The sequence below is a fragment of the Buteo buteo genome, chromosome Z (genome assembly GCF_964188355.1).
Source record: "Buteo buteo chromosome Z, bButBut1.hap1.1, whole genome shotgun sequence".
Taxonomy (NCBI): Eukaryota; Metazoa; Chordata; class Aves; order Accipitriformes; family Accipitridae; genus Buteo; species Buteo buteo.
Genome location: NC_134204.1, coordinates 33,388,091 through 33,408,377, shown reverse-complemented (window position 1 = coordinate 33,408,377; position 20,287 = coordinate 33,388,091). Strand labels below are relative to the sequence as shown.

The following is a 20,287-nucleotide window of genomic DNA, read 5'->3' as shown; positions in this document are numbered from 1 at the left end:
CCTTTCTGTTCTGCACATGCTTTTTCATTATAACACGTGGTCATTAAAATGGAATTTTCCTTGCTACATTGTTAATGTTACAGTCAGAATACTGAAAAACGCAATATGATTTCAAGTTTTAATTATTTCAAGTTTTCCATCCTTGTCATTACAGTATGAGTTTGAATTTTGGGGAACAAGGATGTTTTGGCTTTTAATGCAAATATAATCAAAGCAAGATTGAAAGAAACTCTTAAATCAAGAGACCATCTTTCCTTTGGTTCTATGATATATGATTGTTAGAGTGAACCTGTGTTCTTCACAGCCTAGTTTATTTCCAAGGCATTTATATTTACTCCAGATTATTCCTGCTGCATCGTTACGCTTTAACAATAATAAAATCAGGGAAATGCCCAAATGTATTACAATTTATCTGTCTGTTGTCAGAAAGATATGCTGAGATCCATTACCAATTTTATTACTGTTTTAAAATTTTCAATCTAAATTATTACAATTAATTGTAAGTATTATTACTTTAATATTAATATTTTAGAAGATATCAATAAAACAATTTTAGAAAGTTGAATGAGCAGCCTTTTGGATTTTACCGGTAATTATATTGCTTCATGTCCTCTGTATTCAATGCGTCCTTTCTAAATGTAGAAATATTTTGCAATTTTATCTTTAATTCTTATAAAGGACTTCTTAGGTTGTTTGATATTTTTGCCAGTTTAGATGTAGGAATGAATTTCTACTTCTTATGGAACTGCATTGTCCAAGATCCATTTTCTGAATAATGACCTAAACAGAATGAAAAAGAGGTATAGAACTTTCGCTACGATTCCAGACATTTCAAATGGGACTTATCTTTCATTATTTTTACAAGTGGTAGTAACATCTATTTATTACAATACCTTCCACTGATAAAGTTAAAATTAAGAAAGTTTTTCCTCTTCCCAATTAGAAAGAGAATATTTATATGACGTTAGGTCACTTGCATGGTTTTGGAGGCTTTTCCTGGTTTGGTTGCAAAGGGTATAGGTATTAAGAAAGGGAACATGTCTGAACAGTGTTTCACAGGCTAGGGAACCTATGTGCTTTTACATTCATCTGTAGGAAGAAGCATACAAAAAAATAGGAAGGAACATAAGTATTAAATGACCTGGGAGTAGAGCCGTTATCCAATGGAGGTATCAGCATTCCTGCACAATATATTTAATAATTATCCTAAAAAGTCTTAATATAATACTATTAAGGTGCATATTTATTGAGTTCCTTTTTATATAATAAATATAGATAAATAATAAATTTAGTTATTTGTTATATATAAAATATATAATGTGTATGTAATAAATGTTTATCTTAAATGTGTTTATTATATATATATATTTATATAAATAAAATTAATGACGTGTTGCCCTTACAGTTTTCCAATAGCATTTTTAGGATAATTGTTAAATAAAATGTAAGTAAACATATATGTTTCTATACACATCATTTCCATTGCTTGTATATCCCATCTGCTGTCATGTCACAGTCTGCTGATAAAAATTCAACCATTTAGGTTCTTTGGAACAAGAACATAGTAGGAGCACTCTGGAGAATCCTCCAGAAAGAACTGTTAACAAAAGTAGGCACAACGGGTAAGAGGTAATATTTGCCAGATTCAGTCCACTGTAATTTTCCTTGTTTGAAAAACATCTAATATATCTTTCAAATTTAGCTTTATGTCTGCCTTTTTCATCATGTCATGTTTGGGCAGTGAGTATTGTAAACTGCAGATAATTTATCTGAGACAGCGTGAGCAGTGCTAGCAGGGCAATCTGCATCATGGCCTGTCATTTACACTTCAAGTAAGTTAAATAATAAACCAGTGATTCTTCTGTGACTAAGTGATCTAAAAGGTTTTGACCTTGAAACAAATATCTTTTTCATAGTTGCTTTTTAATTTTATTCTAATGATATAAGGAGGTACAAATATAGCTACATATCTATATAAATACATCTATGTAGGTAAATATATCTGTGTAAAAATACAGCCTCACCACATACATACTCTAGGCATCAGAAAAATTCTGATCTAGTGTCTGACTCAAACGAGACATGCTGAAATCACCTTAAGGAAAAGATAAAGTTGCCTTTTCAGTTCCCAGTTCATTAGAAGAGCTGATTGAATTTGTGTTCCTGCACCATGACAGGAGAAAGTCTGTAATAGATCTATTTTTTTCATATTAAAAGGTCTGCAAGAATGTCAGGAAAAAAAAGCATGAGTCAGTCAAATAGGTTCTGTTGTCAAAAGTCTGACTGATAATTAGTCAGCCTGATAATTCCAGCTTCTAGCAGTATAGATGTGTTGTGTATAGGTGTGGTGAGGACTGACACCCCATTGCAGAGTGGACATGCAGGTGTTTTCAGGTGGGGGAAATAAGAACTCCCTTACAGATCCATTTTGAAGGGAAGTGACTGTAGTGTTTTAGTACTTACTAGGATATTGCCATGCCTTTGTCTGCTTAGAGGTAGTGGTTTTTTAATGTGAACAGCTGCAAACATCGCTCAGGGTCTAGGGAACTTGCCTCCTGTGAGGCAGTGGAGGGATCAGTCCATTCACCTCAGCTACTTAAACACTACAGTTTGTTTTCACGTTTACTGGCCTTGCTGTGACTAAGTGGAATATTTGCTATCTTAGATTCAGTTAGAATCAGGGTCTAATATTATGTCTATGATACGGAGTCAGAAAAGAATCCCTTTTCAGGAGAGTATTTATGCATGTAGTGTTTGCTCTTGATTTGTTTCATTGCAGATCCAATATGCAGAGCTGTAATTCACTTCACTTCTACTGATTAACTGCAAAGTGATGGCACAGGAGTAAGCACTATTGTATGTGTGTACAGTTGGATATTGCCGCAGAAAAGTAGCATACCTGTTCTGTATGCTGATATTTTACCCTCTAACGTAGACATTACTTCCAACATAATTTCACAGTCCTCCGTTCCCTCTTTTCTATGATGTGTTTTTAAATGTACCTAATTTCCAAGGGATTTCATTATTTAAGGCCTCATGGGTATCACTGTGAGGAAAAGGTAGAACCACTGAGGGTGACAGTGATGATTACATAGTCAGAAGAGGACATAAGAGAAAACAAAATGTGAAGCAGGACAGTGTGTCAGCAGATTATTTTTTTTTTAACTATACCTCTGTAATAATACTGTTTTAAGACATTGAAAGTATGATAGAATTGAAGTAATTTAAATAATATTTAAAGAACTGGGAGTGCGAGTAATAATACTGTATACCAACAATTTCCATGTGAGAGCCAGGACTGTAGCATTACTGTCATCCATTTAATCATGATGTGTTGCTTTAAACTTTCTCTAATGAGTTTGTGAATGAAATTTCACATTTGTAAATTTATTCCAGTGGCAATGCTGTGCAGTGATCTGCATTTCCATTGTACAACTTGATTTTAAGTGTGATGATTGGGTATCAGCGTAAGATTTTTTTTTCTTTTCCCCTCAAGGAACTTCAGGAAGTCTTCTCTCCACCTGTTGGGAGAGGATTAGAAAAAAGCAGATAGCAGAACATTTGTTGGAACTCATTTGAGAAAGGCTTGCATTTCAGTTAGTATTTATCTGTTGCTGGATACTAAGTTCAATACCAAATCAAACAGTTGTTTGGACTATCGAATAGATGTGCTTATTTGAGATCTCAACTGCAGAAATAAAGGCAGATTCATAGATGAAAATGAACAAATCGTTTACACAACTAATGAACAAATTACACCAATACTTTCCAATACATTCCTGAATCCACAGACAAGATGGAGAGTGAACTCTGTATAGATAAATTCAAGCTGTCCTCCAAAATTCATTGTAAGTTTCAGTACTTAAATAAATGATACATCTTTGTCCTAGATCCCAAGCAGTCTCTGGCACAAAGATTAGTGGAAGTTTGGATTGGAAGTTTGAGGCTTCCACTACACAATTTCAAATAAAATTGTTTGATGTGGAAGTGTCTTTGTGGTAGTACAATAGTTGTGACATGACCAAATTAATGTATCTGGATTTCTTATATTCTGGGCTTTTTAGACATGCTAAAAAGAAAAAAAAAAAAACCAAACAAAGAAGAGGTGACTTAGCTAAAATGTAAAAATAGTGATTCGTATTTATTTGATACTTAAAGGAGATGACTTGCAAAAAATAAAAATAATGCTTGAAGCAAATTATTTATTTTTGGTTCCAGAGTCCTTAAAAAATGAAGAGGCAATAGTCATGTGATATGTGGGGGTAGTCCTGGGTTCCACAGTTCTAATAACTAGAAAATGACTTGTGTGATGGAAAATTTGTAATGTAGGCAAAGGTAGCAGTGTGCACACTGTGGATATTGAAAAACATGATAGACTCATCTACAGGTACCTGAACAACATCACCTTTTTGGATTTTATGTTGTTTTTAAGACACAAAGCATATCTACTTTTTTCTTCCCCTTGTCTTTTAACCAGTGACCTGCATATATCTGTTTATACAAGCATCTTCAAACTTGTGCTGGCAGCAGTGATGGATCTATTATGTGATAGAGATTAGGGATGAGGAATTCTGGTTATGGGTATCAAGGGCTTAGAGACTGCTTGGAATATACATCCTTACATTTTTTCACTTAATCCAATTGTTTCTGTTATTCTAATTTAAAAATAAATAAGTATATAAATACATAATTCTCCTGTCAATAGTGAACACCTCTAGCACCTGAGGTGAGGAAGCAAACAAACTAACACATCATCTCGACAGCTGAATAAATTTCTTCAGTAGAAAACCTCTTTTAAAATTGACAGTGTGCTGCAGCATGCAGAGTACAAAGGAAAGGAAATATTTATAGTTTTTTCTCCTGACTTCTGACCCTTGAAATCAAAAACACTTTCCCCACCCCCTCAGTTGCTGTTAACCCTCAGGAAAAATGAGTCGCTTTTCTTGGCAGAAATTGGTTTTAACAACATTAGGATGATGCAGCTATCTTCATATAGTAACATACATAAGAGAGTCTGAAACATTATCCCAAACTTAGACACGCCCCCAAAATTTGCTTGCCCTTTTTACATAAGCTGCTAAAGTTATGCAGAAAATCCATATTGTGTAGCTTTCTTTACACTTTTTTGTTTTCTTTTACACCAAAGAAAGAGAGTTGGAAAGTGTTTTGGAAAAGTTTTCTGTTGACTAACGACAAGGTGCCTAAGTCATTTGCAACTGTATACTTCAAATGAAGCTTTGCAAAATATTGAAAAATTGGTTACAGCTGGCTGCACACCCTGACAGTTGAAAATAAAACTCCCATACTAGTCATAACTAGAAATTCAATTTAGCTTATGCACAGTGAGAGCAACAAAACATAGTTTCTTTCCAAAGAGGCGACAGTGCAGTCAGAACTTCTACAGCTGCCTTTCATGCACTGATAATTAAAAGAAATCAAAACAAAATCCCTAACTGGAAAATACACACTCCCTTTATAATTACCTATTTCAAAGCTGTAATTGAGCATTTTATTATAAAGATGCTAATCAATCCAGAACAATACTCCTGGGAGAGCACACACGTCCAGAGACATAATGTTTATAATAGAAATGCTGCAGAAACTTTACCAGGTTGTGATTAGTTGCTCAAGCATTTCTGTTGTGAAAGATGAAACTCCCACAAGGTGTATTGCAGTGTTCCATGTAGAACTTCTAGACTCATCTTCTATGCTTTAGAAATATTGAAAAAAATAGATGCTTTGTCATTGTTATAAATAAGCAGAATGCATTCATTTAAAAATAAGCTTTCCTGCATCTGGGCAGATTCTTCAGTAAAAGAAATGACTGAGTAAAGGAAGCCAAAAGAGGAATTGTCTTTCTAACTTATGCTTTTATTTAAAATAAATAAATAAATAAAAATTCTAAAGTATCATTATTTGCAGCTCCCCGAAAAATTTTCTGTTGAGATTTTATCTCTGTGGGACAGTGCTAACACTCCAGCAGAAATAGTTGAGTCCTGAGTAACAACTGCCATTTACAGCCCTCTTTCATAGTGTAATGTGCACCGCTTTGGAGTTTCCTCAAAAGATTAGCAGCCACAACATTGTGGCTGTTGAGACAGTGCTTTGTGTGGAATTTGAGTATTTCTCTCAAGTGGGTGGCATGTTTCTGGAGAGGGAGCACAGTAACTTTTACCTGCCTATGTTTGGGAGGCAGTGTTGCGGTAACACGGAAGCTGAGAGTGCTAATACAGAGAATTCCATAAAATTACACAGCACGTTTCCTCCAAGTATTATAAATAGCTTTATTTCATGTTCTAATGAGAGAATTAATGAAAGCTGAGCCTTTGAAAGTTTTGAAATATTTTAATGGGACTGTCTGAAGACTTAAAGTTACTGTGCATTCCTACAGGATACTGGCTTTTGTGATCACAGCATATAGTATTTTGTACTTTGTTATCTGGTACAAAGCACCAGGGTAAATTTCTAAAATGTTTTTTGATAACCACCTACATGAACTCTTAATATTTCATTAGTTCTGGCTAGGTAGAAAGAAATGTGTAGTTGAAGGTTGGGTTCTTTCTTTAGTTTGAATGTCATAGCAGTATGTTTTCAGACTATTTCTTTCCAGGTAGAAATGAAAAAGCAGAAAGAAGTAGTCCTGGAAGTCTTTGCGAATGAGACATGTGTCTGAAAGGCAGATAGATTGTCTCTTCTACCTTTGGATACAAATTTGAACTCTACCATTCTGTCCTTTTTGTGGTTGTGTGTGTGTGTTTGTGTGTGCCCGTGTGTATGTTCTTAAACTTTCTTGCTCTGCAGATGCTGTGCTTTGCTGGTCATTAAATGCATTGCTTTGTCTTATATCTATATTTTTTTATTCCTTCTGATGTTCAGATTATCAAAGACTCTGAAACTCTGAATGACAGAGTGCTCTAGTCTAAACCGCTATCTTTTGTGTTGTCTCAGCTATGTATTTTTTATAAAAGGTGACAGACATAATTAGGATAGTAACCTCCATTTTGTGTCCTATCTTCAGTCCGGTTTCTTTCTTATGCCTTTTGACTGTTCATTTAGAAGACAATGGTGCCTGCAGTTTGATTATTCACCATTATATTTTGTAATATTTTTTTCTCTGATTTATCTTGCTAATTTAAGAAAGAAGATATAACAATTGCCTCTTTCAGAAACTAAGTCGTGTTCTTAACTAGGGAGAGAGGTGATTGAGTATATATGTAAACAAATAGTATGTAGCAAGTTCTTTAGCAGGATGGAACTACTCCAGTATATGGGGAGGAAAACAGTTGTTGCTAAATATGGCATCACCTGTATAATATTGTTGTGGACACATATACCCTGTCCATGTCACAATGTATCTATGTTACAGCAATATTTCCATAGCTGTATACAGTACAGTTCAAATTTATTCTTTCTCTTACCCTTAATGAAAATAGCGTTCATTCTGGTGGGTAGCGCATATTCTGGCTTTCTTACTGAGAACTGACCAAAAGAGACTACAAAAGAAGCTGAAGATTACACAATGTCAATATACAATTGACAATTATATTAAAAATTATTACCTTGTTGCTAAGGCCAGCATGTTTGGAAGAGAGTAAAGTCACATTTAGTTTTTCTTTAATGTCAGCCCAAAAAGACGAGTGCTTGGGAAGCTGTCACAGGACTTAGACTTGAAAAGTACTTGCTGAAATGTTTCCTGAGAAGGATGTAAAACCAGTGAAGAATATATAGCATATATAGAATGCATTTTAGTCTATTCTAGCAGCCTATAACAGAGTTGTAAGAGGATGAACCACCAGTCTAACAGGGATTTCTTTTTATTATCACATTCTTGTAGCTAAGACATTTGAGTGCCAAGTTCCCTGGACAAAACCATGTGAATGAAAGCTCTGCGTATAGAAGCTGCACCACTTCAAAGCGCAGAGAAAATCTTAACCTCAAAAATGAGAAATGACTGCATGTGTACCGATTAATGCTTTGCACAATCTCCGATTGTTAGATTGTTAAAAGAGTAACAGGTTTTATGATGGAAATCTTTTGTTGTTCTCAGTTTGCTTTCACCAAATAAAATGCAAGAGGTCTGTGGGGTTATAACCATTCTGCTTCTCACTCTACATTTAAAGAGGGCTGAGGTATAGGTTCTATGAAGCACCTGAAGTGCCACTTTAAGTGGCCATTCTAAGCCACTAATTTCTACTAATTACAGATAAAGATACAGTTTTTAAGGCAGTCTGTAAAGAAAAGAGCGTTTTGAACCATGCTGTCTGGCCCTGCTGATGATTTTACAATTTTATTTGGTATCAAAACCAGCTTGTCAACATTAGGACATTAGTTTGGTATCTAGAAGTGTACCAAGTGGTACTTTCTTAATAAGGAAGCTTCCAACAATAAAATATCTGTAGGCTTTTGTTGACTTTTAACTGTTTTTCAGAGTTCATAACATTACTTCTACTTTTTCTTTGAGTGTAATAGAAAGTATTGTGTGTTACAAAGAGATTTTGTAGTTCTCATCTTTTTTCCAAGAGGAATGGTGGACAACTGTGTGCCCTTATGCTGTATCTTGGTATGGGAAATGCATAGACCTTTTCATTGCTTCAGGAAGTTTTTGTACTTTATTATCAAATCATTTTATAATGCCAACTACTTTTGAAAAATAACCATTTCAGCTCCCCATCTCTTCCTCTAATACAATTGTATTGCCATCAGCAATGTTATAATAAAGTGCAGTCAGGCTAAACTAGCTGCAGCTGGATTACTGTCCTGTGTGTACTGCAAATTCACTGTCTCAGTCAGTCATGCTTCAATCTGATTAGGCAACAAGTATATTGGGTAGTACTGAAACAAAACTATAAAGTGAAAAGGAAAAAAGTCATAAAGGAAGAAATTGCAGAGGAGTATAATAGAGAAAAGATGCCTTGCAATGTTGAGATCAGATTTGACCTGTTAGCTCCAGACTTGCAAACATATTTCTAGCTTTATTTTAGTATCTGCAGTACCCAGTATGCTTCAGCCACACCTGATCCTAAAGGTGAGGGCCAACCTGAATGTTTCACAATTTCCATGCTGAAAAAAACACAGAAGAGGCAAAGTTCTTGTGAAACAGAGGTGGTTCTTTAGATATAAGCAATGTTAGCAAGCCTATGTCGTGCATAGGAGTGGAGGTGTAGGATCATTCTCATTGCTAGGTCATCCAAATACCTAGCTCTGGGAGGAAGCAAGCCACTGAAAGGTGCTCACTCTGACAGTAACTGTGGTCTCAGAATTCAGCTGCTCATCATGCAGTCTAGCTGTTCTCCTTAGGAATGGTGCTTTTCCATAGGACTGCTGGGAGCATCTGCTTGGAACCTGGTTTTGGAGCCCCTTTTCCCAGGAGTGTCTAATAAGTATGTGGTATGTGGCCCAATGGCTTAATGAACATTTTGATATGTGGCTCACATGCTCATACGTTTAGCCTAGCCTAAAAGGTGGTAGTTGCACAGATCCAGTGTTGTTCAACTAATGCAACAGACAACAAAAGAAGACTAACAAACTGTCTGTGGCAAATAGCCTAGTACAAGTGATTTGCTCTTTGCTTTTTGTTCTTTTGAGACAAAAGACAAAGGCAAAATTTGGTCTGTAAGTGTTTTTGCATAAAAAGTCATTGTATTTTTTCTTAAGCCAGACTTCGGAAGTAAAGAGTTAATAGAATCATAGAATCATTTAGGTTGGAAAAGACCTTTAAGATCAACAAGTCCAACCATAAACCTAACACTGCCAAGTCCACCACTAAATTGGGTACCTAAGCACCACATCTACACATCTTTTAAATACCTCGAGGGATGGTGACTCAACCACTTCCCTGGGCAACCTGTTCCAATGCTTAATAACAGTTCCGGTTAAGAAATTTTCCTGTTATGCAATTTAAACCTCCCCTGGCACAACTTGAGCCATTTTGTCTTGTCCTATTGCTTGTTACTTGGGAGAAGAGACCAACACCCACCAACACCCACCTCGCTACAATCTCCTGTCAGGTAGTTGTAAAGAGCGATAAGGTCTCCCCTGCATCTCCTTTTCTCCAGGCTAAACAACCCCAGTTCCCTCAGCTGCTCCTCATAAGACTTGTGCTCTAGACCCTTCACCAGCTTTGTTGCTCTTCTTTGGACACACTCCAGCACCTCAATGTCTTTCTTGTAGTGAGGGGCCCAAAACTGAAAACAGTACTCAAGGTGCAGCCTCACTAGTGCCGAGTACAGGCCTGTTGATAAAAGTGAGATTTTCTATTTCATAGGCTAGTGTTTACCTCTTCTAAATGAAGAAAAATAGATATTCTACAAACCTTATTGTGGATTTCACCCTGTTTATTTTCTATGATTGGAGAAAGAGTATAATAATGCAGATTAGCCGAGATATTTATTATAGCTCATATTCTTTAGCTGCTGCTTTCTTTCCCACCTTCCCTCTTTCTTTCTTTCTTTTTCTTTCTTTCTTTCTTTCTTTCTTTCTTTCTTTCTTTCTTTCTTTCTTTCTTTCTTTCTTTCTTTCTTTCTTTCTTTCTTTCTTTCTTTCTTTCTTTCTTTCTCTTTCTTTTTGTCTTCCTGTCTTTCTATCTTTCTTTTTATCTTTTCTTTTTTTTTTTTTCTTTTTGAATGAGAGTCAGAGAATAATTTTCTTTCTTTAATTTCTCATATGAGCAAAGTCAGAGCTGGCTATTTCAGGGTAACTATAGCTAAGTAATTGACAGGGTCCTTGGGTGACAGTAGTCAAGACTGGGGTACTGGCAGAGTTCATGTTTTTCAGGCAAGAAGTCAGTCTTAGTAGGAGATGTTTCATCACAGAGTTAAGAATGCAGAATGCTCTAGTGAATTGTTTCTGCACCATCAGTAAGAAAAGTTCTTATAATCTGCAGAAGTGACTAAGATGGCAGAAGTTTGTAAGCACTGAAATTTGTGACAACTTACAAATTGGTATCTTAGTTCATGATTTAGAATGTGAGTGAAGCTGTATAAAGATCAGGCTAGGCAGGGTTTTCTGTGTATGGTTTAAGATTACATGTGAACATCAGTATTTCTGTAAGTAAAAAGATATGAACTTTTTAACAACTTTCTACATGAGAAAAACAACCCTATGATGTGATTTTTAATGTACTTTGCTGTCATTTAACTATTCAGTAAATTAATTTCATTTATCTATTTACTTTATTTCTTCAGTTATTGAAAATTCATTTTCTGTTTTGCATGATAACAGAAGAATCCTTGCTGAAGTCTAAAACAGAATTACAATGTAGAATCAGATTGAATATATTAAGTTGTTTAATATAAGCAAAATTCCACCTACCACTGCAACTCAGAGGTGCTTTTATAGTGTTGTAGTTCAAAGGCCTGCTTAAGATTACAAACTTGCTGTTCCAAGGTGGGTGCTCACTCATGTTGGAATAACTGCAATTGAGAAATTCAGGAATGATAGAGGAGCATTAAGGAGTATTGTTTTCCGGGGACTGGTAAGATTAAGCTTTGGAACACTCAACACATCTGTCTTAAATTCCTTAATCATGTGTTTGCATTTTGGCTTTTTTAAGAATAAAACCAGAATGAAGCATGGAACTTCTCCAGCAGATCAACTATGAAAACTTTTATCATGTTTAATGAATAAAAGAGCAAGCTAAATGTAGAACTTCTGACAGTTTCCCTCATTGCTTTGGAAAATACATTTAATTCCCTTTAAAAGTCCCAGAGGTATTTCTGAATTGATTTTGGTTAAACAGCTTATGAACATTAATTTTATGCACTTTTTCCTATTCTTTCTAGTAACGATTCAGCTGTCAATCAGGTTTTTGCAGCCAAGATTTGTCTATGAAATCTGTTTATTTTCTTCTTTAAGGAGGCATCTTAGTTTATATGCAAAGACGTGAAGTATTAGGACTTATTCCTTGATTTGGTTCTAGTAACGTTTCAAATTTCTTTTTTGTACCTCTTCACTTGCATATGTATAGTATTAGAAATCTGTGCCTAGGGAATGGATGTAATTTTGGATTGTGGGTGTAATGAATGAAGTGTAGAAACAGCATGTCAACAAAGTCTTCCGTTTCAATCTTTGCCTGCCAGTTGTTCTTAGAGAAACACTGTTTTTTTTAAAAATGTAAAGTGTACCCAGTTATTTTCCCATAAGTCCTTGTGGCAGACCAAAGATGACCATGAAGTAAAATCCTATCTCTGAACAGTTTCAAACTTCAGAAAAGTTGCACAAGAAATACTGTTTGTGCAATAGCTGAAATGAGCTGTCACATATTCACATTGCTGTATTCCAAAATTTTGTAAGTTACTGTTTTTTTTCCATGTGGCTCCCTACATCTGCTATGAGTTCTTCTTTGTGTTCAGGTCTCTTTTGAGAGCTCTTCCCTGCTGTGCTAAATTTCTGTGTTGCGTTATCAAGCATTTACATGCACATGCAGACATTGAAAAGCAAGCAGAGAAACAAAATTATTATTTACTTTTTTTTTTTCATTCTAAGATTTGCCTCCAGGTAAGCATTTTCTATAACTTTAATTGTCTTGGAGCAGGGACCATCTCCTCCTGTGTACTGTGTTAGTACCCAGAAGATTAGTTTTGGTACTAAAGTAAACAGACTGCACAGAAGTAGTTCAGTGTTTGGATGTTTTGTTCACCCACTTGATCCTTTTGAGGATAATTGGTGTATGTGCCCATGCCCTGGTACTATCATCTGACATGCGCCCGCTGAGGAGAATTCTCTTGTGTCTCTGCATTGAACACTCCGCGGGGCTGGACATCTCCACTTTTACTGATCTTATTGATAGGTAAAACTAATCAGAGAAAATCTATCCTCTTACTTACATATGTGCTAATGATAGATACATTACCTACCTTTGGTTTTCACTTTTGTATCAAAATTCGTTTGTCTGGGGAAAGAGACCAAAATAGCTGTTGTGGAAGAAATTATTCATAGTTAGCTCTTTCAGAGCTGTTATGAGAGTAATTTTTGATTATTTAATACAGCAGTTACACAGTACTTACGGTAAAATAAAACCAGCTTTTATTAAAGCTTTCACGAAGAGACTTTTTTTGAATAATTATTGATCTCTCTGTAGCTATAGTGATCAGTTTTCAATCAAGGAGGAGCCCCATCTTTCTTCACTGGTGCAGTGTGAATGCTGTAACAGGGGCTGCTAAGAGAGTACCTTACTTTGGATGAATTCTGCAAGACAAATCTTGGCCCTCTGAGGAAGAGGCTAGTATAACCTGGTGCTGCAAATGCTATTTGTATTTTCACTGTCTCTGGTACCATGCTCCAGATGTAACAAACCATTGTCAGGAGGAAATAGGAAACGGAAGAAACTACTTCATTTAAGAATTAATAATGCATTAGATGAACATTTTACTTTGGAATTATGAAGGTGGCTTGATTTGGAAGTAATACTTGGTTGATAATTTAGTTTAGTCCATGTAAGGAATTGCATCTCCATGTTAGTTTTCACAAAGAAGCCACGTAGAGACCTACATACCAGATGATTACCAAACTCAGAGTTGGTACAATTGTCAGTAGCAGGGTCCCTGGCTGAAGCTATCAGTTTTTGTAGGTAAAGCTGAGGCAGACTTGTGTGGAAAGCCTTGCTAGCACCTGAGTGTCTCTTGGCTTTCTTGTCTCTAGTGTTAGCAACCCATCATCTGCATGCCTCCACTAACAGTATATGTTCAACTCACTTGAAAGGAAAAGGACCCACCTGCCATCTTTATTCAAATGCTTCTGTTTACTTGACCTAAAATACTAGAAGTTAGCTATGGAGGCATAAGCAGGTGAAGAGAGAAAACAATAGGCAAAGGGTCTCCTGGAAACCTTAGTGTGTTTATCAGGTTAGCTAAAGACATAACACTCAGAAGCAGCAAAGAAAGGAAGCAGAGGCCCTTGGTTTTTATGGTCTGAGTGATAATGAATATCAGCTTCGTAGAGACAATTAGTGCAGTATTTCTAAGTGCTTGTATATGCATTTAGAGTGGGAGAATGGAACGGGGTTTTTAATTAATAAAAACCCACACACGTCCTTTTTCTTCTCGATCTTTTCTTTGCCAGGTTTTCTGATCCATCCCTTCATTTGCAGACAGCTTGTAGAGGATAAATACATATACACATACCAGGTTCATGAGATCTTTAAAATTCGCCTTTTTTTCCGAAGCAGATAATAATATTTTTTATGTTAGATACGACATTTAATGTTTTGATGGGCGTGTTTGGAATGTGTGAAAATAATCTCCAGTGCTCCATTAAAAAACAGTTGTGTAAAACAAGCACCTCCGTGGTCACCTTGTTTTTCCTTCTTCTGCTCCTCTTGCAAATTATCAGTGTTGTTTCCTCTTCAATTCCTCCTCTGCTAAAGGGAGCAGTTTATGGTTCACACACAAATCTTAGTACCCATCACATTTCTGCCATTCACCTTCACGTATCAGCTAGTGAGTTTGCATGCCAAAGAAAAGATAAAGTTTTGGCCACAAATGAGCTGCCTTTGGAGATGGTTGAGGGCTCCCTTGTAACTCATGCAGTCTAGAAGAAGCAAAACGAAAATTACCTCTTCCTTGAAAGTACATTTCATACATCTCCATCTTTGTGATAGCATTGGAGTCATTACATAGCAGTTGGCTCCAATACACTTGCACAGACACAAATTGAGTACGACAGGACTGATGTCTGATGGACTTTGCTGTCATTTGAAATACTGGCATGAAGATGGTAGTGATGAAAGTGGGGAGCTGGTGCCTTCAACATTTTGCCCATGAAAATTTTCATCAGATTTTTTTGATGGCAGTAGCAGATTGAAAAGATTGTTTTACAAAAGAGATTCCTAACAGCCATAGATTTCTAACTGCTGCTCATACGTCTTCTTCCTTGAGTAGATTCTTTGAGCATCACACTGCACTGTAAAATGGGCTCTTTATACCACCCACAAATCTGTAAGGTGCGTGTAGTGGAATGGTAATCAGTATAATTTTTTTCTCTGCCCTTTTGGTTTTTATCTTCACTGCATGGAAACCACTCATGCGGTAATGAAAAAGATAGTATCAAACTTGCCAAAGTTTATATGTTGCAGACCCTGCAATCAGAAGATTGTAGGTTCAACTCCAGGTAGAGAACCTGGTTGTGAAAGTTCGTCATGTAGATGCTCACGTACCTAAGTTGGGCCACTGAATAACATCAGAACAACCAACAGGTAGACAAGGCTGCTAAGACTGAAGTGGCTCAGGTAGATCTGGATTGGCAACATAAGGGTGAATTATTTATGGCTGGGTGGGTCCATGACACCTCAGGCCATCAGGGAAGAGATGCAGTGTTATTCAGTATATCAGTAAATTTCAGTGTTATTTTAGTGACAACGTCAGGCTATTTGGGGATATCTTTAGCATTTCTTATGAGAGGGAAAAATATTTTATATTCCTTAATTTCTGTTATTGCTCAGGTGTGGTAAATTTGGAAAAGAAAAAAACCTGCTTTTTTAAGTCAGGTACTTGAACTGCAGTGCTCACAATGTATCATATTAAATTACGCTTCATAATAGATGAGACAGATTGAATTGGAATCTCAGCCCTTTATTCGATGCTGGATTTCTGTTTTTCTGTTAGGCATAATTCAGATATGTCAGGAAATCACAACAGGAATTTTAACCGTTGAGAGCTGTTGAACTATGCAGTATGCTAACATTTGATGTCTAGCTTTTAGAACACCTCATGAAGGAGATTTTGCTGTGTTATTCTTGCCAGATGCCAGGGCATCACCTCCCAGTATGCTGCTTGCAAGTCGACTTTTTATTCTGGATATTGAATCCACTTTGATTCCCTTCTTGCAACATGATTATTCCAGTGTTATATTATACTTCATTAACAATGGCAGCTCTTGTGATTCAGAAGGTGCTGTTGAATACAACAAAAGATCAGGGTGTGACAGATGCTTGATTATGGTAGAAAAAGGTTCTCTGAGAAATACGTTGGGACAGTGCTAACATATACGGTACCTTGAATCTTCTGGTATATGCCAGTGCCTGAAAAGAATCATGTTTCCTTTTCTTTCTCCCTTACCCTTTTGTCTTTTTAATTGTTTTGCATCAAATTGTGAATGCTTAGAAAAAAAACAGAAAACCTCTGCCCTATTGTTGCTAACTGTATTTTTCTCTTTTTCTTATCTGTTCCACAGGCTCTGAAAATACTTCATCTGAAATTTCAGACCAGACAGACTCGCAGTGGCTTCTAAGCCAGTGAGAGCAAGGCTGCAAAAGCATGCTGGTGCCAAGCTGTCAGATGATGCACGTAGCCAGGCCAATGGTGGTGCTCCTGTGCTTGCTACTCTATGCTGATGCTGAAAGTAAGCTTACTATTCATTTGTGCTTAGGTCTTGGCCACAATGAACAGTTTTGTTTCCAGCTGGTGGTTACTAAGGGTCTCAGAATGAGTCTCCTTTTGAGTAATTCTTAAAACACTGCGAGGTCCTGTCTAGGTCACAGCTAGTAATTTAAAAGGATTATTTATGCAACTTCCTTACTATTTTTCTTCTTAATACCCTGTTTCTTAAGCAACTAATGGCTGCTGCTCAGATGGTGGAGACCATTGCCACAAAGTTACATAGTCAAAACAAAGACCAACCTTGCTTACCAGACATTGGTCAAATCTCTTAAAGACATCTGTCATTCTTTGACTATTTCTTTCTTAACATCGTTTAAAAAAAAAAAGACACTGCCCCCCAACAATTAATATCCACTCCAATTAAAATTCCAGGCTCTTTGTAACTACCATAACAGCTGTTCTAATGTATTATTTCCGACAGCTGTCGCAGAGTACAGTATCCAAACAAATCAAGCAGAACTGACAACTTAGTGGCTGGCCTAAATGTGTGACAATTCAGTGAGGAAAGGCACCTATGTTTACTTGTACTGAGGGGAAACTGTTGGATTTTGGTCAATTAGTTTACCTATTAATGGGAAGATAATATCTTCTTTTGAATTAGGAAATCATTAGGTCTGCCTTGTTTACATGTGTTCCTTCTCCCAGCTGTCCTGTGGCTTCTTACAGAAGTAATGTGCAAATGAGAAAAGCCATTTGCTTTCCACCTGTTGACCTGCAGGTTTATTACAAGCTGGCTGTTAACATTCACTTGATTGAGGAATATTTTCCTATTGAATCTTCATGACTCCATGCAGATACATCACCAGTCAGTAACTTTGTTCCAGCTCTGACTTTCAAAGACTTCTGTGGTTTTTCATACATCTGTGTAAAACCAAGGAGCTGTTGAATTAAGTAGAAACACGGAAGAACAAAAACAGTGTCAGTAAGGTTGGATAAATCAGTTCTCTGTAAATACATATTGAAGAGTTCCTTATCACTCCACTTATCACTTGCACTCAAGGTATACTAAATTACAACAATAAAAGAGATACAAAATCTTTCCACTTCCTTGTGTAATAAGACTTCCTTCTTTTGACTGTAGTTTTATGAAAGTGAAGTAAATAAACAAAAAAAAAAGGGATAAAACATACATGTTTTTTGAGTACTGACAGCTGAGATTCTTTGGCCCCTTTCCAGGTAGATAATGACCAGCTGGGATGTTTGTGTCTAAGGTGAAGCCAAGGACATTTTAACACTTTAGCCAGCAAATAATTAGTTGGGAAGTGGGCCCATATGTTGGATGTTTCTGCAGTAGTAGTATACCACTTATTTTAAAAGTAAATTCTGTGCTTAGCAAATAAAGATTTTTAGAAACTGGTATACCTTTTCTGCTTCAGATAATGGAATGTCTAATCTCCTGTAGGCAAGTAGTGAATGATTTTTTGGTTTTGATAACCCCAATCGGTTATCAATTTGCGAAAAGACAGTCAAACCTCAGAAACTCCTTTGTTAGTCTTTACTTGTGAGAGAAAGGTAGAGTTTCTGTAATCATGTTATGTTAAACAGGAGGTTCCCTCTTTCATCATTTTTCTCTGTGGGGAAGGAGGATGGTTTTTTTGAAGGTTAGCTTGGAGTTTACTTCAAAATTGGCTACTGCCTGAGTACACTTTTTAAGGGAGTTTTCAGATTCAGTTTTCCAAAACTGCTGTATTCCACTTATGATTATTTTTTATTTAAAAAAAAAAAAGAAACAAAATAGAAGTTGGCTATTAACCTTTGCTGGCTAGGGCTAGGAGGACTTTGTGGTGTTGCTAGAATCTATGGAGCATCACATGCAGAGTAAAGGTTGTAATACGCACAAAGATTATCTTTTTGTGGGAGTTGCTCTCAGTGAAACCTGCCTGGACAACAAGATGCAGTCTTAAAAGAAACTAAGAAAGAGTAAAAATGATGTAGTAATAAATATTAATACTAATTAATATTGGATAAGTAGTCATTTCAAAGACAGATTCTTAATCATCATATTCTTTACAGGACTAGTGTACTATCTTGAGTAGAGAACAAAGCAAAGGTCTCCTCAAGCTAACAGATTAATTACTTCTTTTCTTCTATTCCTTAGAGAGTGATTTATACCATACTGTCATATTATGTGATCATTAATAGTTTCATGTGGTTATATTAGTAGATAATATGTTAGCAGTGCTGTTAATGTAAGTTGGAAACACCCCACCCTAAATACCACTGATCATCTTTCACAAATGCACAAATCAACTGAGTTTTGTGCTAGATGAACTCACATAAACGAATCCTTTATGATTTTGTATATTTGTCTATGTAATTAGTAGGTATTACTAGGCAGAGTTACAAGAATAGAGGGTAGCTAAACAAAGGTATATTAGGATGTCTTCTTGTAGGGATTTATAATGTTGCAATATCACCTATGGTTATTACTTAGTATCTATTGCATCTTCTTATTATTAGCCAATAGGAGAAAGAAAATGACAGTTTAAAAATACTTACAAATAGAAAAATAGGAAGATTTAAAAAAGTTAAAAGATGAGAAAGATTCAACTAAGAAAAAGTTGAGAAATACTGCTAGAATTTTGGAACTAAATTATAATGTAATAGTAATTTCATTAAATATTTTTTTCTTTAAAAGAAATAGAAATGCTTTAAGACAAACTAATTTGTGCTATGTACTAGTCAAGATTTTAGGTCAGAGTCTCTGTTAAGACATTTGAGAATAGAGAAAAAACAGACAGTTATGCTGAGAAGTGGTAGACTAGGTATCTCTGCTTTTACTGTTTCTGTATTTTCTTAAGGAGAGAATTGAGCTGGACAATATAACTTTCTAAAAACAGAAGTGCAGTTTCTCACCTGATCATTTAAAAATACTGTTGACTTGTTAGAATTTTGAAAGCTTTATTTCTGTGAGTCTTACCTGTTTTTTTGTTGTTAAGAGTTTTTGCCGTCTGGATAGTGGTACTGTGAAATGCAGGAAGTGGGTGAACTCTTAGATGTACCAGGTGGATATGAAATGGTCACTTTAAATAGTCAGGCTTTCATCTAATCTGGTTAGCTCTTACTTTATGGGGAAAAGGCTTCTCTTTTGAAGTTACCTTTATTTTCTGCTTACTCCTAATAAAAGGTGCGACTGAGAAGTTGTACGAATGCCCACAATTTGTATAAATTAACATAATCCTTTTTTACAAGGTGCACTTTACAGTTGAAACTGATTTTTCAGCTTTCTACAACCTTTCCTGCATTCCCTTTCTTTCCAAGGAATAATAGAAGGAACTGGATTTGAAAGGAGAGAGACAAATCTAATGCAAGATTTTGTTCACTTGCACTGACTTGGTTTAAATTTTAGCTAAAAGGCTGTGATACACCTAACACAAACCAAAGAGGCTTGTGATAGCTAGATGTCAATGCAATGTCTCCTGTATTCTACTCAGATTTAATGATTGCATTCCTTTTACAATATAGTGCTGAAAATCATACAGCATATTCATCTGTCTCTTCACCTATGAGATTAAAGAGACTATGATTATCAAGGAATTAATATGCACAGGCTTTTAAATCCATAAATATTTATATATGTATATACAAATGGTATACATTATATGGTATGAAATACATTGTGTGCCATATATGTGTTTATATGGCTCCACATAATACTGCCTTAATGCTGTGAGTTGTAAATTAATGTTTTTCTTTTTTATCAGTCTAAAAGAGGAGCTCTTTGGGAGTCACAGTAACATTTTACTTTTCACACTGTACTTTGTTTATTTCAAAGATCTGCTGAATTTCCACCGACATTATTTTATAGGCTGGGTGAGAGATAGCACAGGATCAGTGAGCCTTCTGTGTGCAGAGACACAGAAAGATGTGTCTTCTTCTTGCATGATTAGCTCTTCTCCTGGATTTCTTGAGGA

The 20,287-nt window shown here is 35.9% G+C and overlaps 1 protein-coding gene across 2 annotated transcripts in view; it reads left to right on the top strand.

Moving 5' to 3' along the window:
- The window catches only part of PTPRD (protein tyrosine phosphatase receptor type D), a 376,703-nt gene that overhangs the window by 66,042 nt on the left and 290,374 nt on the right, over positions 1–20,287 (top strand). For both annotated transcript variants that reach the window (XM_075021650.1, XM_075021649.1), the window contains exon 2: positions 16,168–16,335. In XM_075021650.1, the coding sequence (XP_074877751.1) occupies positions 16,251–16,335 (85 nt within the window). In that variant the 5' untranslated portion in view covers positions 16,168–16,250. The remainder of the gene's footprint in view (positions 1–16,167; positions 16,336–20,287) is intronic.